This window comes from Spinacia oleracea, chromosome 5 (genome assembly GCF_020520425.1).
Source record: "Spinacia oleracea cultivar Varoflay chromosome 5, BTI_SOV_V1, whole genome shotgun sequence".
NCBI classification, from domain to species: domain Eukaryota; kingdom Viridiplantae; phylum Streptophyta; class Magnoliopsida; order Caryophyllales; family Amaranthaceae; genus Spinacia; species Spinacia oleracea.
In genome coordinates, this window is record NC_079491.1 from 120869587 (window position 1) to 120886383 (window position 16797).

At 38.7% G+C, this 16797-nt stretch overlaps 1 protein-coding gene across 1 annotated transcript; it reads right to left on the reverse strand.

Annotated features, from left to right (window-relative positions):
• Window positions 1–5858: 5858 nt before the first annotated feature.
• On the reverse strand, window positions 5859–9160 carry LOC110800511 (protein PLASTID MOVEMENT IMPAIRED 1). The gene has a single exon (XM_022005818.2). The coding sequence runs from the start codon at window positions 8662–8664 to the stop codon at window positions 6103–6105; it is 2562 nt and encodes an 853-aa protein (XP_021861510.1). The 5' UTR covers window positions 8665–9160; the 3' UTR covers window positions 5859–6102.
• Between the last annotated feature and the right edge of the window lie 7637 nt (window positions 9161–16797).

Genomic DNA, 16797 nt, shown 5'->3' on the forward strand with positions numbered 1-16797 from the left:
TTAAGAATCAGCTGTAACTAACTACAACTAATCTGCCACATCAGCAAAATCAGTTATAACAACTTTTTAACCAAAATTGGCTCCTAAAGTCAAACATCCAAGATGTTGACTTATTTAATCCTTATCACTTAGAGACTGGAGATACTATATAAGGTACTTTCCCTGGATTTTATTACTTCCTATGTGTTTGGTAGGCTTGTTCTAGTTCTAGCGACTTAGGTTCGCACTTCAGTTGCATGGTTTAGCAGAGATATTCTGGTTTTCTAATGATACTTTAGTTAATGTTTTCGATTATTGATTTGTATGTTACATGTGGAGCTACTGTGCTAAGAAAGTCTATCATGATTCATGAGATGGAAAATTCCGAGTTTGTTTTGTTGGAAACTTGGAACCGTATGATCTGTGGCTACTTTAAATCATTTGGCATTGAATGTTCTGTAGATACATTCAGTCGGATGCCTGCGCGCACATGAATACATGATGTTTCATGGAGACATGGAGTATGATCATCTCCTTATTATAAATTGATGGCAGGACATGGGTTCTGTGAAGAGGTTCTCAGGTTCTAGTATAGGACAAGGGATTAATCCAGACTCTATCACTTTGCAACTTCAGTTAGTGCCCGTGCAGATTCTGTATTATTGAAATTGGGGACACAATTTGTGGGTCAAGCAGTAAAGTCTGGCTTCGGTTTACACATTTCAGTTTCTAATTGTACTATCACTATGTATTCCAACTGTGGGCAGCTCATTGAAGCAAAGGCTTTTTATTCTGTAGCTGTGAAAAATGTGATGTCTTGGAATTGAATGTTAAGTGAATATGCTTATGGTCGAGTGTAGAGAGTGATTGATATGTTGCAAACTACGTTCATGCTAAATTATTCACTTGATGACATAACTTATGTCTCACTTTTGGTCTGCAACCGCCTGGGGTAGTGGGAGGGTGGGGGTCGACTTCTTGCTGCTTGTCATAGTTATAGAGACACAAAAGTAAGAATTTTCTTTGAGACACATGCTTGACCTGGATGTGAAAGGATCAGGAAGTTATTCTCTTCTGACTAACACATGTAGCTAGCTAGCGTTAGAAAAATAATGAGAGAAAAAGGAATTCAAAAGAATCATGGATGTATTGCGATTCACGACATGGTGCACATGTTGACTCACTGGCTGGAGCCCACCAGTAGTAGTTCGTATTCTTCACATGTTAGAAAGGTTGTTGATAATGGAAGACACGAAAGACAATGTGAATATATAAGTTTTACTGGATCCTTACAGAGATAAAGTGATTATGGTTTAGTAGCAAGCAGCTTAAGCTCCAGCTTCATTTTTTGTGTGTGTGATGATTTCTCCTCTCCCTTTGCTTCAAGGTAAGAAGACTTACAAATCTAAGTTAACGATTTACCAATTTCACTATGAGGTCAATTGATGTATCCATGTTGGTGGCACTGTAGAAGTCAGGTCGGTTAAGAAACACTTTTTTTTTTTAATAATTTTGTTGTGTGGGGTAACTTCTTTGCTTTATGATCTCTTAACGATATATTAGCCTTAACATCATGCATATTTCACCACCACAGACCCACAGTTATGCTGTTTGGTGATTGTATTGCATGTGGGTAATATTTCATTGCTCGGTTAGTATTTTTAGATGATATTTTCAAATTAGAACAATGAGAGGTACATATGAGTAAATGAAACCTTCATTATCAAAGATGTGACTCTGTGAGAACCTATGTAACACTTAGATGTCAGATTGAAAAATTGCTCTATATCCTTTACCTAGAGGTCTTTATCTCTCAGTTGAGTTAAAAAGTATTTGAGTTGATCCTGAAATCTATAGAAGATTCATCGACAAGCTACTTTATCTAATTCTTACCAGGCCAAATGTTTCCTGTACTGTTCAGTAATTAATCTTATTCTAAATGTACCTTGATTGCCACATTATAGCTGTCTACATGGTCTGTTCTATCTTGCAAATATAGACCTTGCATTGACTGGATGTAGCGATGCAGATTAAGGCTCGTATGTTTGTAGTGGTAGACCCTTGAGTATAAAATATTCCTATATGATTCACTACCATTTTAGAAAACAAGCAAACAAACAAAACAAAACAAAAAAGGTCTGATTCCAAGTCATCAACTAATTCTTGCTTCCTCTATGATTGCTTACTGCTTTGCTAGAAAAAATGCTTATTGATGCGTATTATTATTTTTGGAAGTTGTCCTCTCTCCCACTCCTTTCTCACCATCCTAATTATAGTTTGTACCTTCAACCAAGTTGTATTTTTGTATCCTTTCGAAAGGACAACTTGAAAGAAAGTATGTGTTAACTTCCTGATGTACCATATTGAGTAATGAGACTGTTAATAGGTTGTGTCGTGTCACTCTTATATTAGTAAGGGACCATATGTCCAATTGACGAGAAAAGTTTAGTCATTAGCTAGTGAAGGAAGTAATCTATCTCTTAGATAGAATTTTTGAGTCCAATCAGTTATTTGACTTGTTATCCTTTTGCTCTTGGTGCTAATTTCTCACTGTCTTATGATCTGCAATGGGAATTGTTTTTGGAGCAGCAGTAATTTTTATGAAATTAACAGCCCATTTGGTAGTCGACCATAAATGGTGTCAATGAGAGTGAATTTGTATGTAAATTTGTAAGGAAAATCAATATACATTCCCATAATAATGCTAGTTCACCCAAAATTATCTCTTTTTCTTTATAAATTTCTATTACCATCCATTACCATTGGGGGAGTGGTATTAGGTGGGTATGCAAATTTATGAAGAAAAACAAGTTTGAGACAAATTTCATTACCATGGACATCATGATGTTATTTTCTTGCCGAATAACACTAAAATTTATTCCCATTCCTACTATTTATTACCGGCTACCAAACGGGCCGTAATTGTTACTTGATTCTGAGGTTTGTGAATGTTGTATATCAAGTTATCATTTTGATGAGACAAAGCAACTCCCTTTGGATTTGATTTCTGTACATAGGTTGTTATGTTAATTCTTTATAATCTTCAAGTAGTGTTGTAAAGTGTTAAGATAGAATATAGGAGATATTATATTGTGAATATTCTGTAGAGTCCTAAATATGGTATGTTACCTAATATGAGTCCTACATATGGTATGTTACCTAATATGTAATCTAGGGTTTAGGTAATGAGTTGTACTATATATATACGTGTGTTATTAATGAGAAGGATATGAGATTACACAATATTTGACATGGTATCAAGAGCTTAGGGAGATCCTACGACCCGTCTACAAAAAAAAAAAAAAATTATCCCCTGCCGGTGGGTTAGAAAAATAAACCCACCGGCGGGATTCGTAATTAATATAATAATTCCGCTGCAAATTGGTAGAAGATGAGGTTTGTGTTGGAGAAAAGACTCGTACTTGGAATCGCGTCCAATTCGAGTATTCATATTGAGATAATTGGTGAGTTCGAAAAGAAAGGCGTTCTCATCAAGAGAGAGAAAAAAAAAAAAAAAAAAAAGTGCAGGTTCGAAAAGAATGGCGTTCTTGAGTTCGAAAAGAAAGGCGTTCTCATCAAGAGAGAAAAAAAAAAAAGTGCAGGTTCGAAAAGAATGGCGTTCTTGCTCGATTTTTTTTAATCGAAGAATGGTGATTCCAATCGCAACGTTCGTGAAACTGCCGTTACGATTGAGGGAGGGAGTTAAGGATAACGTAGTTATCCTAGAGGATAGAATATCATATGAGATAGAGTTATGTTATATGATACGGGTGATACTGAGGGAGTGTCGTCACCTACGGGTGATACTGAGGGAGTGTCGTCACCTACGGGTGATACTGAGGGAGTGTTGTCGCATACAGGTGACAATGAGGACGTGTCGTTGACTAGTGGCGTCGACGAAGGGGTGTCGTCGCCTGTGAGGGAGGAACAACAACATTATACACCCAGTCGAGTGGAATCAGACGTCGTCTCAGCAACGACAGGTGTCGATGAGACGACGTGTAGTGATGAGAGTGAGACAAGGCAGTCATCAGCCCGTCGTATGTGTCGAGACTGTCGACGAAGGTTCAGTTAGCAGATATCGTCACTAAAGCGTTGGGGAAGAAGCAATTTGAGTTTTTTTTGAACAAGATGGGCATTCGAGATCTTCATGCTCCACCTTGAGGGGGATGTTAAGATAGAATATAGGAGATATTATATTGTGAATATTCTGTAGAGTCCTAAATATGGTATGTTACCTAATATGAGTCCTACATATGGTATGTTACCTAATATGTAATCTAGGGTTTAGGTAATGAGTTGTACTATATATATACGTGTGTTATTAATGAGAAGGATACGAGATTACACAATATTTGACATAAAGGGTACTCTAGAAATTTGTTCCCTAAATGGTCCTGAGTATTCTGATCTGTTGTCCCATATTCAGTTGCTTTTGAGATTTAACCTGGACTTATGTACAGTATGAAGTTTGTAGGCTGTATTTTATTTTCATAGCTTTGGCCGTTTTAGGTGTATTTTACTGACCTACTTCATGTCTTTGTTAAGATCAATTTCAGCTCTGTAGGTTCAAATATTGTGTCCCAATTTCTGAAATCCTGGTTGTTTATGCAACTTTGTCAACAGTTGCTTTCCCTGTGTTTGCTGCTGGTCCATTAACGTTCCATTATCTCTTTGAAACTACCTGTTCAAGTCTGAGGTAAATGTTCTGTTTCTCATTTATGTAAGCAAGTATTTGCATGGTTTTCCATTGCCAATGTGGTGTATGTAGTCAACAGTTTTTCTGCATCTACCTGTATTATTTCTCCTTGGTGCTTACTGCTTAGTCTCAAGACCTTGAATTTCACTTGGTGATGTATAGTATTTCCTTTCGAAAATAGTTGGCATATTCTCATCAGAAATGGAAAACAATAACAATCGAACAGGGATCCTGCCCAAGGCCTGTAGAAATTGGAAAACCAGGATAAATGTGGGTTTAATGAAGTTATCATGAAAGCTGATTAAGAAAAGGTAATCCTATCCACTAATGAAAATAGACCAACAGAAATGGAAAGTATGTGATTAATATGGGCACATAGTCACGTACAAGCACATTTCAGCTGCACGGCTAGTGAATGGTCTAGATGAACACTATTTTACCCCTGGGTAATATAGTCCAATTCAAAAATTGTGCATGGGGCATTAAGACTGATAACCTCTAGAGTGCCTCAAGACACTCCTACAGACGTCAATTGAATTAATGTATTTGAATTTATTTGTTTTGTTGAAATGAAAATCATGTTTTAATAAAATATGGTGTTACTATGAACCAATTCTATGGTTTAATAGCTGTTTTTTTTTTTTATAATATATGCTTCTAAAGGACTACAGAGTACGTAATTATTAATGGGGCCTCACTTAGCTTAGGCGTATGCCTTTGCCTCTCACCTTATGCTCACTGCTCAGGCTCTAGATTACTGCTGCATCAATAACTTGTGCCTTTTTTGTTCTGAACCTGTAGACATGGGAAATCAATGATAGCTTTAACCTTGATGGAAATTAGCTTATCTTGTTAATAATTTCTTAGTTTTCTTCCTTAATGGAGGTTTTGGATTGTCAATTTGCACCAGTGGCGGATTCTAGGGGTTTGGATAGGTGACTCGTCAAGGTCTTTTATTGGTAACTTGTATCTTTGACTCAATTCCTTGAGTTTCCAGCTTTTTCAGCAGCAAACTTAAATTGGAAAATTTCAATTTAGCACAACAAATGTAAATATCCAAACAAAATTTATATAACCGAACTGAATATTAGTAATCTCAGTTGAATGTTAATGAACAGAACTTGTGTTTGTTGAGGAGAACCGAATTCTACAAAATTTAACCATTTTTGAAAAAATAAAATGAAAAGAAAATGGACTTAGTTACAGATTACAGAATACCCTGCTCCAACGTGAAGTAGGTTTTTAGATTGATACATTTATTTGATTGAAGATCAGTAAACCTTCAGTTTATTCTTTTTACTTGAAGTGACCACTTTGTTGCACTTGCTGACATGTTCTGCTGTGGGTGGAATAGGATGCAACGTTTGAAAAAATCAATATGCTTAACAATAGTTTAAGTACATTCAAGTATAAAAATGCTAGTGTTACTTGGTGAATTTCACATCTGGATTTCTTATAGACTTGAGCCACATATCTGCAACTATCCTTGATGAAATGCTCCATAACAGATCCTGCCCCGTCCAGTTTGGAGATTTGCCTTTTTTTGGTGCCTTACCCATGTTATATGCTATTAGCCACTGCATAGCAGTTAGTCTCTGCTTTTCAGTGTCCCAAGCACTCTTCTTTTGACCTGTTTGAACATTCATCCCCCCAACATGCAAACTAGTCACTCTAAATTTTATCAGCTCATTTTTCTCTTGTTTTGTCTCAGGAGTTGCATGAACTAATGCTATAACTGGCCCCCCTACAGTCTCATATCTCCTTGATGGATCGCGCAGCTGAACCACCATCACTAATGTGATGGTCTCCGACTCTTGAAGCTTGTTATCTTTTATCCAATCATCAAGCGGAATTGCTGAAGCAAGAGGATGATTTTGGTCTTTTTTACTATTTGGAGAAACTTCAAAAGGAGCCTCTTCTTCAGCTATCCCTGCCTGTATTTTCAGAGCATCAATCGACATAGCCTCAATCTTCTGCATGGAAAACGCCAATATTTCATCAGCTGTTAGTGGATCTTCACTGACATTCCAAAGCCCTGTTGTAACGCGTTCTTTCCTGCCAGTGCCCATAGCGCTCGCAATCTGTTTAATGGTAGCAAGGGTACGAGCAGCACTTGAGCTGGCACCTTCTGTCTTTCTGCCACTGATGATTGTGGATGCAATGCCTTCAAAAGCTACCTGTTCTGCTGTTTTGCCCATCAACTCTTCTATGGGCATCAAAGATAGCACTTCTGAGCTAAGTTGTTCAACCCCAATAGCAGCCATCCTTTGAAATAGTTCAAACCCATTGATGGATTTGTCTGAAGTAAGAACAAAAGGTCTAGATATCTGCATTGCAAGCTTCGGAGTGTCTGTCTTTGATACCTCAACATTTAAAGGATTTGTGGCAGCTAAGAACCCACCATTTCTAGTCTGAACTACGCACCCCAAACCCTTGCCAAGATCTGATAGAAAAACACTCATAGACTCGGCATTATCTGCAGTTTCCTCAGTTTTAGAAGCAGCAGGCATTTTAAATTGAAACTGGTTAAAATCATCAACTGCTTCCTCATCCTCGAGCATCTGAAGGAACTCCATTGTTACATTTTCTTCATCAGCTTCTAACTTCTCTGCTTCATGAGTTTCTTCATCGTTTTCGTTTGATTGGTCCATATTTTCTTCGCCCATCATTGATTCAAGGGCTTTAATCTGCTGGGCTATGGAATCCAGCTCTGTTAATCTTGTGAGATGAACGTGATCATGTACCACTTCCTTGACAACCTCGCTTGTGGAAGAACCATATTCAGTTTTTTCAGTAAGCTCTTCATCTTCTTTGGTTTCATCGGTGTTCTGAATCTCCACTCCTTTGTCCACCACTTCAAAATCTATTTCCTCTATCCCCAATTCTTCTTCTTCTTCTTCTTCTTTTGGCTTCTGAGGTTCAGGTGCTGGAGCAGGTACAGGTGCAGGCTCATCAAGATTCAGGTCATCAATACCTTGAAAATCTGCGGCTGTTCCAGTGTGGGATGGAGTCCAGACTTCTGCCCGGCTAGACAATTTGGGACTCGGTATGCTGAATGATGACTTTGACTGTTTCCGTCCAAATGTAGAAGAAGCTTTTGATTTTCCAGGCTGCAATTCCCCCTCAAGCTGACTGAACAATCCAGTTCCTCCATCTTTCTCCATGATCTGGAATGCTAGTTTCAGCAGCAGCTGTCCTCCCTTTGCCTTTCCTGCAAGGTCAAAACTTGTATCCCACTGTCGTATCCTGGAACCTTTAGCACTCTTCTCTAGAGAATCCTGAATAAGACGGCTCAAATCTACCGAGCTTCTTCCGAAATCAAGCTCTGCAGCATCAACTGCAAAAAGATAAATCAGAAAGGGTCTTGGTTCAAATTTCAGCTGTTGTTTGTCACCCACTTGTGACCAATAAACATGACATTTAACAAACAGGGTCTCCTCAAAATCAGCTGCTCCCTGGGAAACCCTTGATGGCATAGTATGCACTGCCCCGTCTTTTGTTTCCTTCTTCCTCACACAAACCGAGAGTCTTAGCCCATTCATGGATGCATGAAGATCCTGAGCTGCAACCACTTCCACAGAGAACAAGCAACTTAGTTTCTGCATTCCAATATGTGACAGAGCTCGCATTGGCTTCCATTTCCAGATTCCCTTCTTGTCCGCCATTGATGTATCCTCATGATCAAATAGCTTCAAATCTCTCTCTTTCTCTTTTTTCTGTGGCACATTTTCCTGAGCTTGATCATCCTTGGCTCGAGAACGCCAAGGTGACAAGGACATTCTCCTGGACCTCGTCTTGCCACTTGGCCTACTGTCTTCATTAATTTCCTGGTCAGCTTCATCCGCAGTAGGTATTGGAGGGGCTGAAGACCGAGGCAGGACAAGTGATGCAGTTCTTCTAGTTGCAGTAATGTGAGACTGGTAGAGGTTTTGGCTGAGTTCTTCTAACTCTTCTAAGAGTTTAGTGTTTGACTCGGAAGCTGCCATTACTTAAGAAGCAAATCGGTAGTTCAAGGAAAAAAGTTAAAAGTGATTCGATAACAAAGAAAGACAATGGTATTCCAGAAAGTTGCAGGCTGCAGGCTGCAGGCTGCAGGAAAATTAAGATAAGACAATGTTAGATTATGTGGTAAGGAGGGATTATGAGGTGGAGAAAATGCCATGAGTTTGGAATGTGGATGCATCTGAGCTGGTGCGTCGAAAACCAGTGAATTTGTGTGGGTGACAAAGAGGGAAATGTGTGAAAGATAAGAGAGGGAAGTCATCAGTTTTTGTGTTTATGTGGAATTATATCAAGTAAATGTGAAAATGACTGGGACGAAGATAGAATTAATTGTCCCATTTGAATTTTATGTGTTTGATTTGGTGAAACTTATTTTTGGCATATTCTTTCTTTCAGAAATCTGATGGTTGAATTGTACTTGTCAAGAGATGGTGATCTGCTTCTTATCTACCTTGCTAATTATTGAAGAACTCTGCTACCTCCTTGATGAACTCACCCAGTTTAAGGTGTGCAATATACTCCATCGATAACCGGATGTTTTCTCATACAACAGCTGTGAAACTTGTATTTACAACTCTCCCATTTTAGGGGAAAATAGAGGGGTTTTGGAAATTTATTAAAATAAGGTAAATTTGCCAAAAAACAACCTTTTAAAACTCATTTTTTGCGAGAAACAACCTTTTAAAAATTATTTTGCGAAAACAGACCTTAAAGTAGAATTAATTTGCCAGAGACAACCTATTTGCGTTTTCAGGCGTTGACCATACATTTCCGGCATTGACTTCTCCGATTTTACTACCCTCACCCATATTCCTTCCACTTTTCCCATAAAACCAAAATTCCCACAAAAAAAAAAAAAAAAAATAATTCCCCCTTTCCCTTGGGTTTGTATAATATATTGCTGGGTTTTATTCCATATGTAAATGCATCACAAAAAATCTGAAGTTCAAATTGGAAAAGAAAACAGTGACATCTCTTCCGATTTCAACCCAAGTCCACCATCTTTTTTTACATCTTTAATCACCCAAAACCACGCAAATGTTGGCAATTTTAACCATTTTAATCATCAAATTATTGAGTTTCAATCAAACCCACCTCACTTCTTGAAGGAAATAATGCCCTTGGTCTAAGTATGCATATAATATTAAGTCTAATAAATGCGGTTCAGTATTAATTAACAAGTTAATAATTCAGTGAGATCAAGTGAGCTGAATGCCTAGCTAGAGGCCGCTTCAGTTCAAGTGGAATTAATTATATTAATCCACAGCTTACTCTTGACTGAACCCGTAGGGTCACACAAATAGTACGTAAACGGATCAAGTATTTAATGGCATTAAATACTCCATCTATGGATATTCGGAATCGACGATCTTGGTTCCAGTGGGAGCTGAGATCGTCAAAGGCAAGAAATGAATACTCCGGAAACGATAATATTGCCGGAAACGGAAATATGGATCGCATCGGAAACATAAATATTATCCAAGTCGTAGATATTGCCGGAAACGGAAACATGGTACGTATCGGAAAATATTATCGGAAATGGAAATATTGCCGGAATCGGAAATATTGTCGGAAACGGAAATATTGTCAGAATCGGAAATATTATCGGAATCGGAAAATAATTCCGGAAACAGAATATTAAATATTTGTTCGAAACGGAAATTAATTCCGGAATCGAAAATATTAAATATTGTTCGTATCGGAAATAAATTCTGGAATCCGGAATTTAATCGGAAGCGTATCGTACGAATTAGCATCGGACGAGGCCTGCCAGACGAAGGCCCAGCACGAAGCCGGGCCATCGCCCAGCAAGCCAGCGCGCCACACGAACAGCCAAGGCCACGCCAGGCCCAGCGCAAGGCCAGGCCCAACAGGCCGTGGCAGCGCGCGCAACTGCGAGTAGTGGGCTGCCAGCATTGCTGCTGCTCGCGTGGGCCGAGCGGCCGTGTGGGCTGTGCGCGGGCATGGCCTGCACGCTTGCGGGCCATGCTCGTGTAGAGTTTGTGTTCACATACGAAACCTAAAGTGTATAGGATTTGTTTAATGATTAAATTCCTAATCCTAAAAGATAAATTAATTAAATAAGAGTTCTACTAGGATTCTAATTTAATTAATTCGTATCCTAGTAGGATTCGCTTACTTATTCCATGGCCTATAAATATGGGTTAAGGGCTCATAATTTATACAAGATAATTTTCAAGTATTCAAACAATAAAAACTAAGATTTTTAAGTAGAAAAATCAGCCATATTCTTGCCCTGTTAGCCGAAAATATATAGTACCTTAAGGGCGATTCTAGTTGGTCAATCTTAAGGCGGATCCGGACGTGCTGTGGACTATCTACGGAGGGACGACACTTGGAGTCCTAAAGACTTGTTCTTGTTCGGTTCGGGCGCAGCTAGGGAGGGCACGCTACAAAGTGTATGCATCTGAATTATGCTAAATGATTATGTGTAAATAATATGTTTCCTGGCTTTATGGTTTTTCCGCATGATTTATGTTTATTCATATGTATCATAACCTAACAGTGGTATCACGAGCCGCTTATTATTTTCATAATCTAAATTCCATGAACATGGTTAAATTTTACAAATTTGCAAAGAATTAAAGGGGTGATTAATTTTCGTAATATTAATTGCAAATTGCGTTTATTTAATTATATGTACGCAGTTTTTTCGGCAGTTTCTTCGTTACTCATCCAAATCGAGTGATTTTTGTGTCAATTCCGCATGTAAAAGGCATTCTAAAATTTTGACAAAAATACTTTTTTTCGGCCGAACCCAGAATTCTCAAATTCGAAGCCTAACTATGACTTTTCGGAGGTTTTAGTTTTTCGAACGCAAAAGTTTGTAAATTTAAGATGTTAAATTGAACGGTTTTTTCATGAAATGTCCCTCAGGTTTGCAATAATGCACCAAATACCCTCGCGTCTTTCGAATCACATAATATACCCCTATTTTTGCCTAAGTTTGCACCAAATACCCCTAATCCGACATTCCGTTAGTCCTCCGTTAAGTCATGTTTATAATTCACAAAATGCCCCTATTTATAAACTTATTGCACAATATACACCTATTTGTAAAGTTATTTGCACCAAATACTCAAATTGCACGAATTGAATCTAACGGCTAGTTTGAATCTAGTCACATTGCCTCCTCATAATTCATCAGTTTCGATTTTCAGAAGAGCAACTCAAGGTAGTTTGAACCTTCTAACTCTATCATGAAATGACTAAATTAGGCTACCTCAACAACTTGGTTGTTCTGAAGAAAAAAAACCCAAATATCATGAAACTAAATTAGGCAGAGGCAACGAATTTCACTGCTAATAACAGGTTTCCTTGCGTTATTGAAATACTCATTGTCAGAGAAACATTATGAACAACTCTAATAACATCTACAAAATAAAATACAAGTGATTGGTATTGTGAGAAACAAGTGTTGTTGTTAAAGGCTGCATTTCTTGCCTACAAGATCCTTTCCATCAACATGTATACCCAACTGATCAATAGGAACAAAGTTGAACTTTGTTTCAGGGATATATACCCTTTCAACACTGGCTACCTCAACAACTGAGTTCTCATTGATGGTCATCTCGTAGTCATTTTTAGTCGTGTTGAACCTCTTATTAGCAACTTCAACAGATCCCTTTGAGATGTATTAAACCTTCCCTGCATCAAAGGTGTCAAAGAACTTCTTCTCTATCGCATTGAACATCGTTGCTTGTATTTGAGTACCCTACATTCATGAACAACTCTCAATTCAAACATGAAAGTGTAAAACATAGAGTTTGACTCATTCTAGATTATGCTTACATATTCATCAGTTAGCTCAACATTGAAGACATTCCCTTCTCCTCTCTCATTATAGAAGGTTCGTAGTGTCCCCTTGCTGGTAACTCGGACTTTGATGGTCCAGTTCCCTTGGTAAGGGTTCAAAGAACCAAGAGGGTACACTCTTCTAGTCATACCCATTCTTGCAGCAGGTGCAGCACTGCAACACACATAAAAGCACCATAAACACTAACCAAAACACACACACTAAAAAAACCATATATAGACACTAAAACAACCAATTTATAGCAAAGCAAATTGGGAAATAAGCACAAGTAACTGGAATCAGTTTGATAACTAATGATTTCTTCATTAATTAAGAAGCAGATAAAGAATAAGAATTAATCTGAAGTTCAAACATAAACAAATCTTAGGAATTAATGGTACTTTACTGAATTGATAAAGACAAATCAGGATTATGAAATTACTACAGTCGGGATTGATCGTTTCCAGGCACCCTCAAAATCAAATCTAAAACTCTCTGGGCAGCGAATCAAACCAAACCAAAAACGCCCAGAAATTCACCAACATTCATCTCAGTCAACGAAATCAAACCCAGCAGAAACGCCTAGAAATCAAAAGAACTAAGAATTAATTTGAAGAAATCAAACCTAGCAGAAGAAATTGCAAGAACGGTCAAAACAACGAACCAAGAATCTCAGTCAAACAGTTAGGCTCGCCGGCGACCATATATCGGAGATCGGCCTCCGCCGGGGAACAGAGAGGGGAGATCGGCCGCTACCGGCGACTAGAGAGCAGGATGAAGAACAGGGGAGAGGAGAGAGAAAGAGAAGAAGTTGAGATTTTTTTAATTTTTTGGAATTTATGCCAAAGAACATGCATTAAGGGCAAAATGGTAAACTATAGCTAACGGAGGACTAACGTCTGTTAACTGCAAGTGCATTTCATGAACAATACGAAAAAATAGGGGTATATTATGTGATTCGAAAGACGCGAGGGTATTTGGTGCATTATTGAAAACCTCAGGGGCATTTCATGAAAAAACCGTTAATTGAATATTTGCGATTCTTGTTGATAAATCTTGAGTTTTTTATTGACCTACTGTATATGTTTAACAATTATGAATGCCTAGACTTGTTATACAACCTAATTTGTAATTATGATTAATTTGTTGAAATTTGAATAATTTAGAATTGATTTGTTTTTCATAATTAATTAATAATTTAATTAGGTATCCATGATTAAAATCCACCATAAAAATTGTTAATTTATGTTAAATTATAAATTTTTATGACCTAAATTTGAATCCATGTTAATCGGAAATTAATTAATTAATAAATTTTCAATTTTTCGCCCTAAAATTATGAAATTAATATGATTTATTAATTTGTCATTAATTTTGAATTAAAAATTTTAAATTTTTATGAAAACGCTCATGAATGTTGCACGCACAAAGCAATGGAAGCTACGTGTTACCCTTAAGGGGTGTTGTATAGTGCGGGCACGCGACGACGAGCAAGGGAACTCGTCGCCCGTGCGGTACGAATGCAGCGAGCTGAAGGAAATAATGCCCTTGGTCCAAGTATGCATTCTATGTTAAGTCTAATAAATGCGGTTCAGTATTAATTAACAAGTTAATAATTCAGTGAGATCAAGTGAGCTGAATGCCTAGCTAGAGGCCGCTTCAGTTCAAGTGGAATTAATGATATTAATCCACAGCTTACTCTTGACTGAACCCGTAGGGTCACACAAATAGTACGTAAACGGATCAAGTATTTAATGGCATTAAATACTCCATCTATGAATATTCGGAACCGACGGATCTTGGTTTCAGTGGGAGCTAAGATCGTCACAGGCAAGAAATGAATACTCCGGAAACGATGATATTGCCGGAAACGGAAATATGGATCGTATCGGAAATATGAATATTATCCAAGTCGTAGATGTTGCCGGAAACGGAAACATGGTACGTATCGGAAAATATTATTGGAAATGGAAATATTACCAGAATCGGAAATATTGCCGGAAACGGAAATATTGTCAGAATCGGAAATATTGCCGGAATCGGAAAATAATTCCGGAAACGGAAATATTAAATATTTGTTCGAAACGGAAATTAATTCCGGAATCGGAAATATTAAATATTGTTCGTATCGGAAATAGATTCCGGAAATGGAAATTTAATCGGAAGCGTATCGTACGAATTAGCATCGGACGAGGCCTGCCGGACGAAGGCCCAGCACGAAGCCAGGCCGTCGCCCAGCAAGCACGCACGCCACAAGCCCAGCGCGCGCCAAGGCCACGGATGCGTGGGCCTTGCTGCGTGGGCTGCAGCTCGCACGCATGGGCAGTCCTTGTGGCTGCCGTGTGTGTGTGAGTTTGTGCTCATGCGTGATTCCTGAATCTGCAAGAGTCAGTGTATGATTAAATGTCTATTCCTAATTGGATAAATTAATTAAATAGAATTCATGTAGGATTCTAATTCCAATTAATTCGCATCCTACTAGGATTACGATTCCTTTTCCATAACTCTATAAATAAAGGCCTAGGGGTCATAATTTATATACAAGTTTCAAAGTATTCAAAAGTGAGTTTTTTGAGAGAAAATTAAAACACATCTTGCTCATAAAAGTGCCGAATTTTCTAGTACCTTAAGGGCGATTCTAGTTGGTCAATCTTAAGGCGGATCCGGACGTGCTGTGGACTATCTACGGAGGGACGACACTTGGAGTCCTAAAAGACTTGTTCTTGTTCGGTTCGGGCGCAGCTAGGGAGGGCACGCAACAAAGAGTATGCATCTAATTATGCTATATGATTATGTGTAAATAATATGTTTCCTGGGTTAATGGTTGTTTCCGCATGATCTATGTAAATGTCATATGTATCATAACCTAACAGTGGTATCACGAGCCCCTTATTATTTTCATAATCTAAATTGCATGAACATGGTTAAATATTACAAATTTGCAAGAATTAAAAGGGGTGATTAATTTTCGTAATTGTTAATTAATTGCAAATTGCGTTTATTTAATTATATGTACGCAGTTTTTCGGCAGTTTCTTCATTACTCATCCGAATTGAGTGATTTTTGTGTCAATTCCGCATGTAAAAGGCATTCTAAAACTTTGACAAAACTAGTATTTTTCTGCCGAACCCAGAATTCTCAAATTCGAAGCCTAACTATGACTTTTCGAAGGTTTTAGTTTTTCGGATGCAAAATTTCGTAAATTTAAGATGTTAAATTAAATATTTGCGATTCCTGTTGATAAATCTTGAATTTTTGATTGACCTACTGCATATGTTTAACAAGTTTGAATGCCTAGTCTTGTTAATTATGCAATCTAATTTGTAATTATGATTAATTTGTTGAAAATTAGAATAATTTAGAATTAATTTGATTTTCATAATTAATTGTAATTTAATTAGAAACCTATGATTAAAAACCACCATAAAAATTGTAAATTTACGATAAATTTTAAATTTTTATGACCTAGACTTGAATCCATATCAATCGGAAATCAATTGGATAATAAATTTTCGATTTTTCGCCCTAAAATTATGAAATTAATAATTTTTATTAATTTGTCATTAATTTTAAATATAAATTTTAAATTTTTATGCGATTCGTTCAAATAACTTGCACGCACGAAGCAATGGACGCTTCGTGTTACCCTTAAGGGGTGTTGTATAATGCGGGCATGCGACGACGAGCAAGGGAGCTCGTCGCCCGTGCGGCACGAATGCAATGAGCAAGGGCGTAGTGCACGAGCACAAAGCAGCAGCCCTGCCTTGGGTCGTGTGCCACGAGCAATGAACGTATGGGCATAGGGCGAAGGGCGAGCCAAGGCAGTCGCGTGTGGGCAGCAAGCGAGCTGCGCCACAACGCGCGCAGCCTCGCACAAGTGCGCGCAGCCTCGCGCGCAGCGAGCGCAAGCTCGCGTGCCACGAGCGCTGCGCCCAGCACTGCTCGCGCGCGCAGCGCGCGATGTCGCTCGCCCAGCGAGCGATGTCGCGCACCAGCGAGCGATGGCTCGCGCGCGCAGCGCGCGATGTCGCTCGCCCAGCGAGCGATGTCGCGCCCCAGCGAGCGATGGCTCGCGCGCACAGCGAGCGAGCCAGCGCGCCCAGCGAGCGATCTCGCGCGCGCGCTGCGAGCGATAGCTCGCGTGCGATGGGCGCTGTGCGGAGGCTTGCGATGAGACAGCAGCAGCTATGCGACGAGCGCATGGGCTGCGCGCACATGGCCAGCAATGGCTGTGTGCGTACGGCCCATGGGCGTGCAACGCGTAGGGTGTTTGCGTTTCGATTAGATCGTTTTGAATGTT